The 18,663-nt window shown below is 45.0% G+C and overlaps 1 protein-coding gene across 12 annotated transcripts in view; it reads left to right on the top strand.

Moving 5' to 3' along the window:
- The window catches only part of LOC106610060 (teneurin-3), a 435,054-nt gene that overhangs the window by 92,738 nt on the left and 323,653 nt on the right, over positions 1–18,663 (top strand). For all 12 annotated transcript variants that reach the window (XM_014209180.2, XM_014209182.2, XM_014209187.2 and 9 more), the window contains exons 2-3: positions 8,721–9,122; positions 17,817–18,098. In XM_014209180.2, the coding sequence (XP_014064655.1) occupies positions 8,858–9,122; positions 17,817–18,098 (547 nt within the window). In that variant the 5' untranslated portion in view covers positions 8,721–8,857. The remainder of the gene's footprint in view (positions 1–8,720; positions 9,123–17,816; positions 18,099–18,663) is intronic.

The raw sequence follows: 18,663 nt of genomic DNA, 5'->3' as shown, positions 1-18,663 counted from the left end.
CAGGCAGGGGGGTTTCAGTACTGAGCCAGGCAGGGAGGGTTTCAGTTCTGAGCCAGACAGGGAGGGTTTCAGTTCTGAGCCAGGCAGGGAGGGTTTCAGTACTGAGGCAGACATGGAGGGTTTCAGTACTGAGGCAGACATGGAGGGTTTCAGTTCTGAGTCAGGCAGGGAGGGTTTCAGTACTGAGCCAGGCAGGGAGGGTTTCAGTACTGAGCCAGACAGGGAGGGTTTCAGTACTGAGCCAGGCAGGGAGGGTTTCAGTACTGAGCCAGGCAGGGAGGGTTTCAGTACTGAGCCAGACAGGGAGGGTTTCAGTACTGAGCCAGGCAGGGAGGGTTTCAGTACTGAGCCAGGCAGGGTGGGTTTCAGTACTGAGTCAGGCAGGGAGGGTTTCAGTACTGAGCCAGGCAGGGAGGGTTTCAGTACTGAGCCAGGCAGGGAGGGTTTCAGTACTGAGCCAGGCAGGGAGGGTTTCAGTACTGAGCCAGACAGGGAGGGTTTCAGTTCTGAGTCAGGCGGGGTTCAGTACTGAGCCAGGCAGGGAGGGTTTCAGTTCTGAGCCAGACAGGGAGGGTTTCAGTTCTGAGCCAGGCAGGGAGGGTTTCAGTACTGAGGCAGACATGGAGGGTTTCAGTACTGAGGCAGACATGGAGGGTTTCAGTTCTGAGCCAGGCAGGGAGGGTTTCAGTACTGAGCCAGGCAGGGAGGGTTTCAGTACTGAGCCAGGCAGGGAGGGTTTCAGTACTGAGCCAGGCAGGGAGGGTTTCAGTACTGAGCCAGGCAGGGAGGGTTTCAGTACTGAGCCAGGCAGGGAGGGTTTCAGTACTGAGCCAGGCAGGGAGGGTTTCAGTACTGAGCCAGGCAGGGAGGGTTTCAGTACTGAGCCAGGCAGGGAGGGTTTCAGTACTGAGCCAGACAGGGAGGGTTTCAGTTCTGAGCCAGGCAGGGAGGGTTTCAGTACTGAGCCAGGCAGGGAGGGTTTCAGTACTGAGCCAGGCAGGGAGGGTTTCAGTACTGAGCCAGGCAGGGAGGGTTTCAGTTCTGAGCCAGGCAGGGAGGGTTTCAGTACTGAGTCAGGCAGGGAGGGTTTCAGTACTGAGTCAGGCAGGGAGGGTTTCAGTACTGAGCCAGGCAGGGAGGGTTTCAGTACTGAGCCAGGCAGGGAGGGTTTCAGTACTGAGCCAGGCAGGGAGGGTTTCAGTACTGAGTCAGGCAGGGAGGGTTTCAGTACTGAGTCAGGCAGGGAGGGTTTCAGTACTGAGCCAGGCAGGGAGGGTTTCAGTACTGAGCCAGGCAGGGAGGGTTTCAGTACTGAGTCAGGCAGGGAGGGTTTCAGTACTGAGCCAGGCAGGGAGGGTTTCAGTACTGAGTCAGGCAGGGAGGGTTTCAGTACTGAGCCAGGCAGGCAGGGTTTCAGGCAGGGTTTCAGTACTGAGCCAGACAGGGAGGGTTTCAGTACTGAGTCAGGCAGGGAGGGTTTCAGTACTGAGTCAGGCAGGGAGGGTTTCAGTACTGAGCCAGACAGGGAGGGTTTCAGTACTGAGCCAGGCAGGGAGGGTTTCAGTACTGAGCCAGGCAGGGAGGGTTTCAGTACTGAGCCAGACAGGGAGGGTTTCAGTACTGAGCCAGGCAGGGAGGGTTGCAGTACTGAGCCAGGCAGGGAGGGTTTCAGTACTGAGCCAGGCAGGGAGGGTTTCAGTACTGAGCCAGACAGGGAGGGTTTCAGTACTGAGTCAGGCAGGGAGGGTTTCAGTACTGAGTCAGGCAGGGAGGGTTTCAGTACTGAGCCAGACAGGGAGGGTTTCAGTACTGAGCCAGGCAGGGAGGGTTTCAGTACTGAGCCAGACAGGGAGGGTTTCAGTACTGAGCCAGGCAGGGAGGGTTTCAGTACTGAGTCAGGCAGGGAGGGTTTCAGTACTGAGTCAGGCAGGGAGGGTTTCAGTACTGAGCCAGGCAGGGAGGGTTTCAGTACTGAGCCAGACAGGGAGGGTTGCAGTACTGAGCCAGGCAGGGAGGGTTTCAGTACTGAGTCAGGCAGGCAGGGTTTCAGTACTGAGTCAGGCAGGGAGGGTTTCAGTACTGAGCCAGACAGGGAGGGTTTCAGTACTGAGCCAGACAGGGAGGGTTGCAGTACTGAGCCAGACAGGGAGGGTTTCAGTACTGAGCCAGGCAGGGAGGGTTTCAGTTCTGAGCCAGGCAGGCAGGGTTTCAGTACTGAGCCAGGCAGGGAGGGTTTCAGTTCTGAGCCAGGCAGCATAGTGAGGAGAACCAGATCCAGACAGAGCTGAACCAGAGCTGAACAACCCATTAAAATAGATGCAGATCAGCCACCCCGACCGGCTCTGTCTGCTTCACATTATGGCAAGGATGCCTGCGCCAGTATTCTTCAAATGTCTCAGTGTAGTAGTGCTGATCTAGAATCAGTTGTGTCTTTTAGAACATAATGATTACGATTATAAGAATAGGGAGGACCTGATCCTAGACCAGCACTCCTACTCGCTATATGAATACAGCCCTGAACCCTGTAAGAAGTTGCAGCCGCCCCATGTCTGCTTCACATTATGGGAAGTATGCCTTGTGCCTTGGCTCTGAATCATTCCACTGAGCAATCCCATGTTTATTTAAGAGAAGAAAGAGCCACATTAAAAACAGTGGGATAGTGGAATAGCAGCGCCTGATGCTTCCAAGATGTTGCATGGGAGAAGTGTGTAGGGAGTGTTTTTTCAGGAGTGAATGGTGGCAGTGGTAGTAAATGTTGATGGAGGAATTCCTGTTGTTCTCTTAGTACATAAACTACATGTCCCTGGCCTTTATATCTCTCTCTCTCTCTCTCTCTCTCTCTCTCTCTCTCTCTGTCTCTCTCTCCGTCTCGCTCTCTCTCTCCCTCTCTCTCTCGCTCTCTCTCTCTCTGTCTCTATCTCTGTCTCTCTCTCTCTCTGTGTCTCTCTCTCGCTCTCTCTCTCTGTGTGTGTCTCTCTCTCTGTCTCGTTTTGTCTCTATTGTTTTTTTTTTTCTCTCGCTCTCTCTCTCTGTGTGTGTCTCTCTCTCTGTCTCGCTCTCTCTCTCTCTCTCTCTCTCTCTGGCTCTCTCTCTCTCTTCCCCTGTTTCTGTCTCTGTTGCTTCACTGTATGCACCCCCTACCCCACCCTCCTCTTTCTCTCTATTTCAGTTCTGTCTCTCTCTCCTTTTCCACTCCTATCCTCCTTCCCTCTCTCATGCTACGAGGCATTGATCTACGTGTTCATACTGAATGACATGTGACATACATGAGCAGGGTGTGTTGCTCAGACCTCTGTGGTACCGGATGGCCTTACCGAGAAAGAGGGGACAAACACCGCCTGAGGTGGCTGGCGGAACCCAGCGCCCCTGTGGGAGCTGGCGGAGGGGGGTGGTTTGTAGACAGGAGGGCAGCAGGGTTGTGTGTGTCCTGTGGAGCAGGGGGCAGAGTGTCCCTGAGGTGAAGCAGCAGGCTTTCTCAGGCGCCTCAGCTTTCTCAGGCGCCTCAACCCTAACCACCCCGTAAACAGCCCTGGGGAGAACACACACATTCATCTACACACACACACACACACAACCTGCCAATAACCACTGTGTGTGTGTGTGTGTGTGTGTGTGTGTGTGTGTGTGTGTGTGTGTGTGTGTGTGTGTGTGTGTGTGTGTGTGTGTGTGTGTGTGTGTGTGTATGTGTGTGCGTGCGTAGAGCCTCAGGTAAAAAGAGTAATCCTCTCTGTCAACTCAGACGTCACCTCAGTTCACCACATGACTTCACACTCACGCCTAATGCACACTCACAGATTGACTCACACACAGATTGACTCACACTCACAGATTGACTCACACACACAGATCGACTCACACACACAGATCGACTCACACACACAGATCGACTCACACACACTTATCGACTCACACACACAGATCGACACACACACACAGATTGACTCACACACACAGATTGACTCACACACACAGATTGACTCACACACTCAGATTGACTCACACACACACTCAGACAGTCAGCATCACAGTTCATTGCTGATGAGGTGTTTGACTGGCTCGAGAGAATATGACCTAGTGTGTGTGTGTGTGTGTGTGTGTGTGTGTGTGTGTGTGTGTGTGTGTGTGTGTGTGTGTGTGTGTGTGTGTGTGTGTGTGTGTGTGTGTGTTGGAGTAGGTAATGTACTTACATGCGAAACAGTCCTGTCTGTCACAGGAGTGGATTTTCTTGCTCTGCTGTTCCACTATAAAACCACAGTAACTCTACAGCTCTCTCTCTCTCTCTCTCACCTGTTTAAAACCCCTTCACTTCAGCTGGCCCGCGGGTTTAGAAAGCGTATGTTTACTTAGTATATTTTCTAATGACAGTTGAGTGACTTGGATTTAATTAGATTTGTTGCAGCGTTCATTGGCGTCAGTTAAGAACACACACAAATACAATGAAAGGTTTAGTCGTTCATTTGGGTGTTTTTTTAGTTGGGGTGTTTTCCATCAGGTGGGGCAACGGACAGCATCTCTACTTCCTTTATAGTCTGTGATCAAAACCTGACTAAGTTTCCATAAAAAGAGACGAAGGATAAAAAGACAAATCAAAGGATGACATTTATATGAACCAGCAGCATTTCATCATAAGAACACACTATTTCAACTCTGCCTCTAAGCACACAGTATGTCAATGCATGTTTGTGTTTATTTGGACCTTTATTTCACTAGGCAAGGCAGTTAAGAACAAATTCTTATTTACAATGACGTCCTACCCCGGCCAAACCCGGACGACGCTGGGCCAATTGTGCGCCGCTCTATGGGACTCCCAATCACAGCCGGTTGTGCTACAGCCTGGAATTGAACCAGGATGTCTGTAGTGACGCCTCTAGCACTTTGATGCAGTGCCTTAGACCGCTGTGCCACTCGGGAGCCCGGATATGTCAATGCATAGCAATCAATTATTGAAACGTGTCCTTTGAAATGTTGTTGAAGTATAACTGTGTAGCTACGGTACTCTCTCCTGTCTGTGTTTCTGACTGTAGTACAAATGATAACATCTTCGCTAATGTTATTATGTGAACACATTACCATAATAGTGTTGCAGACAGTGTTCTTTTAGCGTTTAAAACTCTGGCTCCAGTCATTGGACCAAAGCACTTTTTAATTAGGAATTTAATGACCAATAATGCACTTGATCAGCCAGACCTAATTTCATTTAGACCGACAAGTCAGATAAACATTGTCACTCTCTTTTGTGTCACCGGAGGGGGGCAAATTGGTCACATTTACCCATTTTGGTTTTGAATGAATAATTGCTTTCAGTGATTAAATCCGTTTTAGTATGATGTTTTGACAATTTAAATATGTATAATGTTCAGAGGAGACGTTAATAATGCTTTCTCTGTATAAAATCCGACACAGTATTAAGTCAAGCTGAAAATTATTGTAAACATTGAAGAAAATGATATTATCCAATAAAGTAATCTGTGTTTGATAAACCTATTACTAATGACTGTGTGCAAAAATTATATATATATATATATATATATATATATATATATATATATATATATATATGCATACACACACACACACACTCACCTGGTAAAATAACGGTATATTAGCATTATTTTACCAGGTGACTTGACTGAGAACACATTCTCATTTCCAGTAATGACCTGGGGAATAGTTATGAGACAACAAATGTGTGTGAATTGAGATGATTTATGTGACACTACTAGCAGTGGAGTGCTGGGTTGGCCCAGCTGAGGATGTGAAGCTAGGGGCCGTGAGGGGCCATGTAAGGGGCCCTACCAGGGGGCATGGTGTAAGGATCAGAGCTGCAGCTGCCCTGCCAGTGTGGCTGGTAGGTGACAAAATGCTAATGCTAATTTCAGCCCTGGTCTGTCTATTTTACCTTTATTTAACTAGGCAAGTCAGTTAAGAACAAATTCTTATTTAAAATGACGGCCTAGGAACAGTGGGTTAACTGCCTTGTTCAGGGGCAGAACGACAGTTTTTTCCTTGGCAGCTCGGGGACTCGATCTAGCAACCTTTCAGTTACTGGCCCAACACTCTAGCCACTAGGCTACCTGCTGTCTAACTGACTGATCCTGACAGATCACCACACTGCTGCTGGTCTGATTCACACACTAAGTCTCTTTCCCCCATAAGCACTTTTCACAGCTCAGTCACCTCTCCTCCTCTCCCTCCCTCCGTTACTCATTCACTCACTCAGTTGTCACTCTGCCCTCCTATCTGCCTCAGTACATTTTTACAAAACCATAAACCAGCAGAGTGAGGAGCTGTCTTTCTCTCAGTCGCTCGCTCGCTCGCTCTCTGTCTCTCCCTCTCTTTCTCTTCCTCTCCTCATACTGAATCAGTAATACTATTCATGAATGATGGGGGCGTTGTTGGGGCTGCTGATGCTCATATGCCACCTCTGTAGACTTATTTGTCTATTTAAGATGACCACGAAAAACGTAGGAATCAATCATTAATCCAATGGAAAAATGTAATGATTTATTATAGAAATATTGAAATAGCATGGGCAAATGATAGAAACAAATTGATACAATTTAACGCCAACAATAAGGCACGCACTAGGGATGGGGGTGTGAGCATTTGGGTCTGAGCAGATGAGAATTTAGTCGTCATTGTGTATCTTTGTATTTGGTGTGTGGAATCACACTGCCATGCTTAGGAAGACCAGATAACACACACCATTGTGTGGGGAAAACATGCAAATGATGCTGTCAACCTTTTCAACCAGGAGAGGCAGCCTGGCATACCTTAACGTTACCCTTTAAATAACTCCCGTTCTCTCATTGTCATCGGTTCAATTCCTCCTGATAGAGAGGAGAGGGAGAAGGCAGAGAAAGGCTGATATTCTCCTCTTCTGAACAGAGGCATAGGGCCCTATCTAATCCGTTTTATGTTTTGCCTGATTCCCTTTTTCCCAAATTCCGTTTTCTCCATTTTGTTTTTCCAGGTTTCTGTTTTCTCCAGTTTTTTGTTTTTTTGTTTCGCTCTCAAAATCACACTTTTTTAAATACAAAAAACAACTAAATTGGATGTTGTAAGTCCACAACAATGCCTAAACCACATCAGGATACCACTCTTTAAATGTAAATTTTTTTGGTGTAATTACCCTTTAATTCCAGTGTGCACCTAGCAAGAGGCAGTGTTTTTGTAGAGTACATGTGGTGGCAGAGTTTGCAAAACAAATACCCACGGGATTGATGAAAATAATCCTTATCTCATTCTGCCAGGTTGGTAGAGGCTACATTGTAGTTAACATTTCATTGAGAAACCTACACATACGGTCACATACACAGACAGGGGGAATTCTCCCTGCCTCTTCAGAAAGTTACAGGAAATACAAGTCACTGATGCATTCTGTTCATGTCTTATGATAAACTTGGGCAAATGAAGACATGTTCAATACATTTAGTTGATTCCCTACTAAGTTCAATACATTTTTGGAATATTGATGAAATCCGTTTTAATGTCTGGATTCCATGATTCCGTCTGTGTTCTCCGCATCGCAGATTTTATGAGGTCGTAGAAGCGTCTCTCCCCATTTGATTAGGAGGAATCTACCTTCCAGGCCTCCCTCGCTTTGCTATCATCTGGGACGAGTTTAGAAAACTCACGCAGGAAAACCTTATCAAGAAATATGTTAACTTCCAAAAAAAGACGAATGAAGTCGGAAAAAAATATATGTTTGAGAAAGAGCAACCATGCACAATCTGTGGGAGACCTCCAGAAAAGGGCCAGCCAAGATTCCCAAATTAAAACGTCTGCAATTATCAGAACGCAAAATTAGAAGCAGAGAACGTTTTTTTGGCTAATAAACATACCCCCGGGGGGACTCCATGCAATGCTTATTACTCTGACGCACACACACACACACACACACACACACACACACACACACACACACACACACACACACACACACACACACACACACACACACACACACACACACACACACACACACAGACGTTTATTGCTCCTCTGTCTTGCATTAGAAGTATGTCGTTTTATTTTTTGTTCTCAGGATGTTGTCTGTAGATTTGATTAATTCTCGATGGCAGCAGGGCTTAATGAAAGACTGAAAATGTTTTCCCCTTCTTCTTCCTTCCTCCTTGATACACACACACACACACACACACACACACACACACACACACACACACACACGTTATTCTTTGCTTTCAGTTAGGCCTTTTTATCTAATGGATGTGTCGTACTTATCAGTAACTCTAGACACATACCAGATCAGGGGGACGGGAGTAATCAATTAAGTCACCCCCTCCTCTCCCTGCCTTACCTCTGTCTTTTTTCTCCCTCTCCCACTCCCCTCTCACCCCTGCCCTCCCTACTTCAGTTCCCAAAGGCTGTTTCCTGCCTGCCTCTCCTCACTCCGATGCACTCAGGCCCTGCCAAGACACACACTCACACAAGCAAGTGTGTGCGGCACACACACACACACACACACACACACACACACACACACACACACACACACACACACACACACACACACACACACCCACACACACACACACACACACTAGCACCGCTGAACATTCCAGAAGGTGGGGAGGATTTAAGGATCCCGGGAAGATTAAGTGCACAGCTTAGCGCTATCTGACCGCTGTGTCTCACGCTTTTTCTTTGATTTTCTTCCCCTCCCTCTCTCTCTCTTTCCCTGTCCTCCCTCTCTCCAGGTAGCCGAGCCTAAGCGGAGCGGGTTGGGCAGACCCTCCCTCCTCCACCTCCTCCCCCCATCCTCCTCCTCCTCCAGCGTCCCGGTCCGTGCCGTGTTTGTGTCTATCCGCCGGGGTCGGCGAAGCATGCTGGCAGTATGGACGTGAAGGAACGCAGGCCCTACTGCTCGCTGACCAAGAGCAGGCGCGACAAGGAGCGGCGCTACACGGGCTCGTCCGGCGACAGCGAGGAGTGCGGCAGCGGCGGCGGCGGCGGCCCGGGACCGAGGGTACCCACCCAGAAGTCCTACAGCTCCAGCGAGACGCTCAAGGCCTTCGACCACCAGGACTCCTCCAGACTATTGTACAGCAGCAGAGTGAAGGAGATGGTGCACCGTGAACAGGACGAGTACACCCGACAAGGTACTAGTTAGCCTAGTTAGTTATCCCCCTGCCGTTGTGCCTTTGAGCAAGGCACCTAGCATGCTCTAAGGGCGCTTCCCTGCGGCTGACCATGTAGGCAGTGCTTGAGGTGGGCCTGGTACTTACCGGTACAGAGTATCATGCGGCACCTCCATTTTTTTCTACTGCTTGAGTACCGGCACCTCTTATACCACCTTGACTATTGGCTCTAAAATATGATCACCAGGACTGTAAAATGTTAATATGATCACCGGGACTGTAAAATGTTAATATGATCACCAGGACTGTAAAATGTTAATATGATCACTAGGACTGTAAAATGTTAATATGATCACCAGGACTGTAAAATGTTAATATGATCACCGGGACTGTAAAATGTTAATATGATCACTAGGACTGTAAAATGTTAATATGATCACCAGGACTGTAAAATGTTAATATGATCACCGGGACTGTAAAATGTTAATATGATCACCAGGACTGTAAAATGTTAATATGATCACTAGGACTGTAAAATGTTAATATGATCACCAGGACTGTAAAATGTTAATATGATCACCGGGACTGTAAAATGTTAATATGATCACTAGGACTGTAAAATGTTAATATGATCACCAGGACTGTAAAATGTTAATATGATCACTAGGACTGTAAAATGTTAATATGATCACCAGGACTGTAAAATGTTAATATGATCACCAGGACTGTAAAATGTTAATATGATCACCGGGACTGGAAAATGAAATTGAGCACCAGGACTGGAAAATTCAATTGAGCACCAGTGCCTTTGTCATTCCACTTCAAGCTGCCTGTAGGTTTTACGCTGTAGTTATGGTCAGATGTACCTGCTTGAACTTTTCCTTAGGTTTGCCCCTAAGAGGCGAAGTCTCTGTTTACATACTCTGTTTACCTCATGTTGACTTATGCCACCGAGCTGGGCCACTGCACAAATGTTTACCTTAGATAAGGGATAAGGGCCGACTACTTCAACTTTAAAGTGTGTTCAAGGACGCGACCCAGCCCTATCAGGAATCAGTTTCTGCGGATAAGGGGCGAGGTGTAATTACATTTACAGTGCACTTATGTCATGAAGAAAACATGTTCTAGCTACGGTTTCAATCCAAAAAGAAGAACTCTCATTACCTCTCTGGTTGGTATCTCACTAGATGCTGGTCCTCTGTAGCTCAGCTGGTAGAGCGTAGCGTTTACAACACCAGGATAGTGGGTTTCATTGCCGAGACCACCCGTGCGTAAAAATGTATGTGTGCATGCCTATAAGTGGCTTGGGATAAAAGGGGTCTGCTAATTGGTATATAGCTGCTGGGTTAGTGTTGATCATGAACACTGGGGCTTGTCTTGCTGATAAGGAGCTCCAGGGGTAATATCCTGACAGGTAGATGGGGGTATTGGGGTAAGGAAAGTGGTAACAGTCTGGGTAGGTTGGGGCTGTGTATGACATCCTCCCCATATTAACAGACGTGAGACAGATGGGGGCGGCAGGTAGCCTCGAGGTTAGTGCGTTGGGCCAGTAACCGAAGGGTGCTGACAAGGTAAAAAAAAAAAAGAAAAATGTCAGTGTGCCCTTGAGCAAGTCTAATTGCTCCAGGGGTGCTCTACAATGGCGACCCACTTGTGTGTAACAAAACAAATATAAACACCCCGCAAATGATTATAGAGACACCCTCTCTGCCTCTCGCTGGCAGAGCTAGTCCCCTAAGTGGGCCACTCGGTCACTGGACTTTTTGGGTCACAGCGTTCGCTGGACAGACTTAAGCACTTTATGTTTAAGTACTACACACAAGCCTCTTGGCTAAGCACTTCTTTCTGTCTCCTTGCCCAGTAACTCACTTAATACCTGCCCTCATAGGAGCTTATGGTGACACTATGCTAAGCTAATATAGCTAGCACCGTTTGTTTATACTGTATGTTAATGTGGTGACACCATAGAAATAGAAGGAGTAGAACGGGTTTGGAACCTATTTGCCCTGAATGGGGATTCCCATTCTATTCATTCAAATTCTATGGGTTTGACATTGACCTTAAATGGTTTGGTCACTTCAGAAACAATAGAGAGACCGTATTAATTTGTGAAACTTGATGGACTAAAACTGGAATAATTTGAATTGTTGACCATCAGAGCTAAAATTAAAAACAGGGATTTTTGTAATTATTAGATTTTATAACGCACAGCGAGCGCATAGATCTGAAACTGTTTTGAACTCTTGACATTAACTGGTTTGTGGAAAGATGGAGGCAAAGTGTTTTACCAGGTCCATCCATAATTTCTATAAACATAACAAAAGTACTTTGAAGTTCATTACTAGTTCATTGATTGTTCCTCCACTCCAATTAACGATACATAAATATTGGAGAGAAAAAAAAACGTCATTACTTTAATTATCTTATCATGTACATTTTCATTGCCACACTAATTGGTGCTCATTTAAAATGAATATAATTTTAATTGAACTGAAGTGACTATCTTAGTTATGTCTGTAATTAACAAGCCTTTGTAGTCACTCTTATTCCTAGATTAAAGATTGCTCCAGACAGTATTTTATCCACACATTTAACAGTCAATATTTTATCCTTCTTATAAGGTAAATGATCTTGGAGGGAATTTGGAAGATTTTTCATTTTTTTTGATCAACCAATGATTTGACCGTGCTGTGAAACTTCTGGATTCTACCACCACGTGGTGCACTGCATGCATCAGAACCAATTCAGAATGAGGATGACTTATATATAGCTTGAGAACAAGATTTTAATATTACAATCTACATGTAGTTAAATAATGCTCTACCCTAAATGAGATAAAGCATGCATTTGCCTGAATCTTCAACCATTAAATATTTCAATATTTTAAAACGAAAGAAGCCAAATATGTAGTTGTTGTCACTGATACGGTCATTTTACCTAGGCCTATGGAATATAAAGCAGTTGTCTCTCATTGAGATACTTGTATTACGTTTATATTACAGTCATTTTCATAACTGCAAAAGTAGTGCTGCGTGAAACACTTTCCATTATCCCAAAAAAGAGTGAAAATTAACTAGTCTTGTATTAAGTTATTCACCACAAATCAGCTAAGCTGGAAGAACACGTTATCATAGTGAATGTATACTAATCTAAGGATTCAAAAGTAATATAATAACGTATTACTGAAGTAAAAATGATCACTAAATACGGTCTCTAAATGATATACGATAATCACTGAATAGCGGCAGGAATAAATCTTTTTTACAAACATTTCACCGCATTTATAAGTAAAAAATAAATATATATGTGTATATATGTTCTGGCATGTTCTTAGCCAGCCCGTTCCTATCACCACGGCAGCTAAACCCACTGAATGGAATGCAGTCTAAATCCAAATGTAAGTGTGACATAAATGTCTTTAAGCGAGAGAAAAGAGTTTAGCTTTGCAGGAAATTATTAGCGTTGGTTAAAAAAGGAACCAAATGAATTATATATCACAGACTCTATTTTTAATTGGATCATGTTTTAAAATTCCCCAACATAAAATGCAAGCCACTTCAATTGTAGTAGAATGGTTAATAGCCCTAAGAGGAATTATACAGTGTATTGTTGGCTGTAGTCATAGAGAGCCTATACAATTATATAGTATTCTAATTCCATGCCTGTAGTTGTGTTGGCATATGAGGACCCAGATAATGAAATAGTTCATTTTGATCCATGGTTACTGTGTCTTGTACAATTTGTTACAAATTTATGAAATGTTTGTACATGATTTTCTCCCAGATAGAAGTACTTTGTTCAATGACATATTCTGCATTTTTATATTTTATATCATGTTGAGAAAATAATGTAAATATGCAAAACTATACATACTAAAACTATAATATTTATACATATTATTATTAATACATCAAATATTATTATTTTATTGTTTCATTATGATTATTTGTATTATGTAAGTTTTCATTCATTATTAGTTCAACTAAATGAAATGTATAGTCAGTATATGTCAGACATAAAGGCCTTAATGTGGAACAGAACGTTAACTCCACCCTGATGACTTCATATGATTGTTGACGGCTGTTGTTGCTGTTTGTCTTGTTGAGGTGGCGGCGTCGCCTTTGAAGTAGTGATTTTACGCTTTCAAGGCCTTGAGATATTTATGAAATCACCAACCAGATTGGAAGTGCCTTAACTACCAGTCTGTCTGCCAGGACAACATAGCAGAGCAGAGCAGCCACCATCTTCTCTCCCATCTGCACCACATTACCCCTCCCCGAGAACACACATGCACGTGCTCATACGCACACACAATATTCCGTATGTCTGCAATAGGAGGACACTTAGGAGGACACTTTTACTAAGTCTCTGTACTCTACACTTGGGATTTTTATCTGTTAATACATTGAACAATATTTTGGCAAATATTCTCAGATTCATTTGGGGGGTTTCAATGAATGGTTGCCATAGAGATTGCAGTTATTTGATCATTTCTGTGGCTCCAAATCTACTGTATTTAACGTTATACTGCTTAGTTAGGCTACTGTACCTTTTTTTATTTGTTTTTATTTTTTGCAATGCAAATTAATTGTGCCTGGATTGTTTTAAACAATACTAGTGGGTCTTGAATTCCTTTCAGCCTGCATAATGTTACCGCATTAGATATAACCAAAGTACAGCCACATATGAGATCAATCATTAACACAGCTACCTCTGCCAAATATCTCTCTCTCTCTCTCTCTCTCTCTCTCTCAGTTGATAAGTTGCAGACAGTATGTGTATTTGCTTCATGCTTTGTAAATTATTGCTATGTACCCAGAGCCCCTCCAGTGATGTTTGCCGTTTCCTACGCGCCAGCCAACATTAGTAACCCGCAAGTAACACTTTTAATAGGGCATTTATCGTTGGGCCTTGTGGGCTTGGCGCCGTGCCCTCCTGCACTGAAACTGTGGCTAGCCCAATGGGCCGTTCCAAGATGCTCTTTGTTGTTGGATTTTGCTTTAGCATTATGCAATTTGTTAGCACTCCCCACTGGACACAGACGTCAATTCAGCGTCCATTCCACCAACGTAATTTCATTGAAATTACGTAGAAACAACGTTGATTCAATCAGTTTGTGCCCAGCGGGCCAGCACTGAAGTGCCCTTTATGGTTTCGCTTTATGTTAGCATGGTTCGAACCTTGTTTTTGTTACGCTAACGAGTTCAGCTTGAGCTGCGGAATGCATTCTGCTCTGCCTAAGCAAAATGGGCTGTATCATAGCATGCTATTTTCTGCTACAGCATTAGGCCTAGGTGTTGTTTCAGTTTTGTTTCAGCGATGATATGTTTCGCTTTAGGAGACTATAGATTCCCCTTCGGATGTTTTGTTTTGCGTTGGATATTTCTTTAGCGTTTGGCTCGCTCCTCCAACGTGGTATAAATTGCCTTTAGCAAGTCGTGTTTCACTGAAGTATGTATCATTTTAGTTGTTTCATCATGCTCTACTTCAGTCTTTAGAGCAGGGGGGTAGACAAGCAGACTTTTATCGGAGCGGATGGTCGGGTGGCCGGAACCTAATTACCATAGTGGGTCGAACACTGCAAATTGACGACAACTAAGCCCTAAAAGAGATTGGATTTTAAATAACAATCCTTTCATACCTTGATTACATTGAGACACGATCACGTGTGTCATTTCTATTCGTGGGAATGATTAGGAACAGATTTGCTAAATTAAACACATTTTTATCTGAATTACTGGTGATTTTAGTCTTCAGTGGGCCCCATAAAATAAAAGTTGAGGGTGTCTCCCTCCGTTTGATAATGAGAGTTTTCCATTAGGGCGTTGGTCCTATAGTGCTGAAAAGATGGGGGGTTTTGCTAACTGCTAGCATGTTGTTAGCTAGTCAGGCCTGGTCGTGGTAAGACACAACGGTCGGTGCTGGGAGTCCAGCGTGGGATCCTGGGTAACAGAATGTTAAGCCCCTGCTGTTATCTGAGAGTCAGATGAAACCTGATAGTCCCTTTTTTGGACTTCTAGGAGCTAGGAGCTAGGAGCTAGCGTTGTTTACAGTGTGTTTTCACTGGGGATTTCAGGTCAGTTGATACTGCACCCCACCAACCCCCATCACGAAAAAAAAAGTCAGCACAGGATTTGTTTGTATTTTCTCTCTCTCTCTCTTTCTTTTTAAGCCCATGCAGGATATTTTTTTGCTCAACATCTCCAGTCCAAATGCCTCCCCAGATGCTAGCTAGGCCCCATTTACCTGTCAGTTTCTATTTTGTTAGCACCTGGGAGATGGCTCTCCCCCTTCTCTCCTCTGTGGCGTCCCAAATGGCACCCTATTCCCAAATATATAAAATTGTTGGTCCCATGTTTCATGAGCTGAAATAAAAGATCCCATACATATTCCATATGCACCAAAAGCTTATTTCTCTCAAATTTTGTTCACAGATTTGTTTACATCCCTGTTACTGAGCATTTCTAATTTGCCAAGATAATCCATCCACCTGACAGGTTTGGTATATCAAGAAGCTGATTAAACAGCGTGATCATTACGCAGGTGCACCTTGTACTGTGGACAATAAAAGGCCACAAAAAATGTGCAGTTTTGTCACACAACACAATGCCACAGATGTCTCAAGTATTGATGGAGCGTGCAATTGGCATGCTGACTGCAGAAAGTTCCATTAGAGTTGTTTTAGAGAATTTGGCAGTACGTCCAACCGGCCTCACAACCGCAGACCACGTGTAACCACACCAGCCCAGGACCTCCACATCTGGCTTCTTCAACCGCAGGATTGTCTGAGACCAGCTTCCCAGACAGCTGATGAAGCTGTGGGTTTGCACAACCGAAGAATTTCTGCACAAACTGTCAGAAACCATCTCAGTGAAGCTCATCTGCGTGCTCGTCGTCCTCACCAGGGTCTTGACCTGACTGCAGTTCAGCGTCGTAACTGACTTCAGTGGGCAAATGTTCACCTTCGATGGCCACTGGCTGGAGAAATGTGCTCTTCACGGATGAATCCCAGTTTCAACTGTACTGGGCAGATGGCAGACAGTGTGTATGGCATTGTGTGGGCGAGCGGTTTGCTGATGTCAACTTTGCGGCAGGTTGCCAAGTGGCTAAAGCGTTGGGCCAGTAACCGAAAGGTTGCTAGATCAAATCCCTGAGCTGACAAGGTAAAAACCTGTCATTCTGCCCCTGAACAAGGCAGTTAACCCACTGTTCCTAGGCTGTCATTGTAAATAAGAATTTGTTCTCTACTGACTTGCCTAGTTAAATAAAAAAACAGAGTGCCCCATGTTGGGGTTATAGTATGGGCAGGCATTAGCTATGAACACAATTGCATTTTATTGATGGCAATTTGAATGCATAGAGATACCGTGATGAGATCCTGAGGCCCATTGTCATGCCATTCATCCACCTCCATCACCTCATGTTTCAGCATGATAATGCACAACCCCATGTCACAAGGATCTGTACACACTTCCTGGAAGCTGAAAATGTCCAAGTTCTTCCATGGCCTGCATACTCACCATACATGTCACCCATTGAGCATGTTTGGGATGCTCTGGATCGACGTGTACGACAGTGATGTCCAGCAACTTCGCACAGCCATTGAAGAGGAGTGGGACAACATTCCACAGGCCATAATCAACAGCTTGATCAAAGTCACACCAGATACTGACTGGTTTTCTGATCCACACCCCTACCTTTTTTAATATCTGTATTCGCAGGCATGTGAAATCCATAGACAAGGGCCTAATGAATTTATTTCAATTGACTAATTTCCTTAAATGAATTCAGTAAAATTGTAGACATTGTTGCATGTTACGTTTATATTCTTGCTGTTTGCTATCTATCTATCTATCTATCCATCTGCCACTGGTAAAATACAACTGGGGAGGGAGGGGGTCTGTCTGTCTGGTTCTCAGTGATAGGATGGATCTGAGGTCAGAGAGGCCTTGGGGGGGGGCGATATTAGGGCTGAGAATTACCAGGGACCTCACGTTACGATATAATCACTATACTTAGGTGCTGATACGATATGTATTGCGATTTGATACTGTGATTTTATTGTGATTTGATGTTCCAAACGTATTGCTCATTGTATGTCTGCTGCAGAGAGACAAGAGAGACCATGAGAAAACGAGTTTTGAGAAAACATATCAGTTATGGAAATATGTTTTGGTGCAGCGAAAAAATAATATTGCGATATTTTAAAAACGATACGATATGGTAACAAAATAATATCCCAATATGTAACTGTATAGATTTTACCCCCGTCCCTAGTAAATAGGGCAGGAAGAGATTTTAATGTGACAGATGATCTGTTAGTGACAGGGTTCAAGGTGTTTTGTCTTTACTGCCAGTCTCAAGTTAGATCAGATGTACTCCCCGTGTTCTCCTGTAAAAGGCCACTGAATTGCTCTCCCTGGTAAATGCTAGCTCTCTTAAATATCTATGAATACTTGACATTTAGAATAAAAGACTCCAGCGCCTCTCTTATTGAAACTATTGATGTCCTCAACCTTGTTCTTTGTGAAAGAGTCTTTAAGATCATCCATCTTGTTTCCTCTCTTCTCTCAAAACTCCCTTTATTCTACCCTGTACTTCCTGTATTCTCTTGTAAAGGAGCACTAGTTTTTCCTTTGGAAGACATTTATTGACCGGTATACATGTTCAGGGCTCTAGTGTTGACGACTTCGATCTCGTTTCCTCTCCTCTCAGGGCAGAACTTCAACCTGAGACAACTGGGGATCTGCGAGCCGTCCACACGCCGCGGCCTGGCCTTCTGCGCCGAGATGGGCCTCCCCCACCGCGGCTACTCGGTCGGCGCCGGCTCCGACGTGGACACCGAGAACGAGGGCGTGATGTCACCGGAGCGCGCCATGCGGCTGTGGGGCCGCGGGGTGAAGTCGGGCGGCCGGAACTCGTGCTTGTCCAGCCGGTCTAACTCGGCCCTGACCCTCACCGACACAGAGCACGAAAACAAGTCGGACAGCGATAATGGTGAGTCCGGTCGGTGTGCACAACACACCTTTTTATTTATCTGTCTTTTTTATCTCTCCTTCCTTGGCTCGGGCCACCTAAAGGACAGGAGCGTGCACGGCTCAACATCGTGCACACTCCCTGGCACGTCCACTGACACGGATGGATCGGTGAAACACGGTTGTTGGGAAAGAATGTTGAATGAGAGTTGGTGTCGCTCAGCGTTCCTTTCCTCTTGTGACCACTTCACTTGAGAAGATGCAGCTGTGAACTTGACAATGAGAGAATTTGAGGGAACTCAAGAATTAGTGTGAGTGTGAATGGGTACTGTAAGTGTACGTCGGCATGTTCATTGAAGCCCACTGATTGCTGAAGGTGAAGGGTTAACCCCAAGGCGTGGTGACAGACAGAGCAAAGCACGTGTTGCTCCTAGCGACGGTTGGATTATGACTCTCAGGGTTTGACTTTGTTCTGGAGGCGAAAGTGAAGAGAGAGAGAGAACCCTGTCACCTGCTTTCTGCCCTCTACTGCCCCTCTCCTCTCCTCTGCTGCCCTCTGCTCCCTCTCTCTCCCAGCTGCCAACCTT

The sequence above is a fragment of the Salmo salar genome, chromosome ssa08 (assembly GCF_905237065.1).
Source record: "Salmo salar chromosome ssa08, Ssal_v3.1, whole genome shotgun sequence".
NCBI classification, from domain to species: domain Eukaryota; kingdom Metazoa; phylum Chordata; class Actinopteri; order Salmoniformes; family Salmonidae; genus Salmo; species Salmo salar.
The sequence above is the reverse complement of the archived record's forward strand: the minus strand, read 5'-3'. Positions and strand labels throughout refer to the sequence as shown.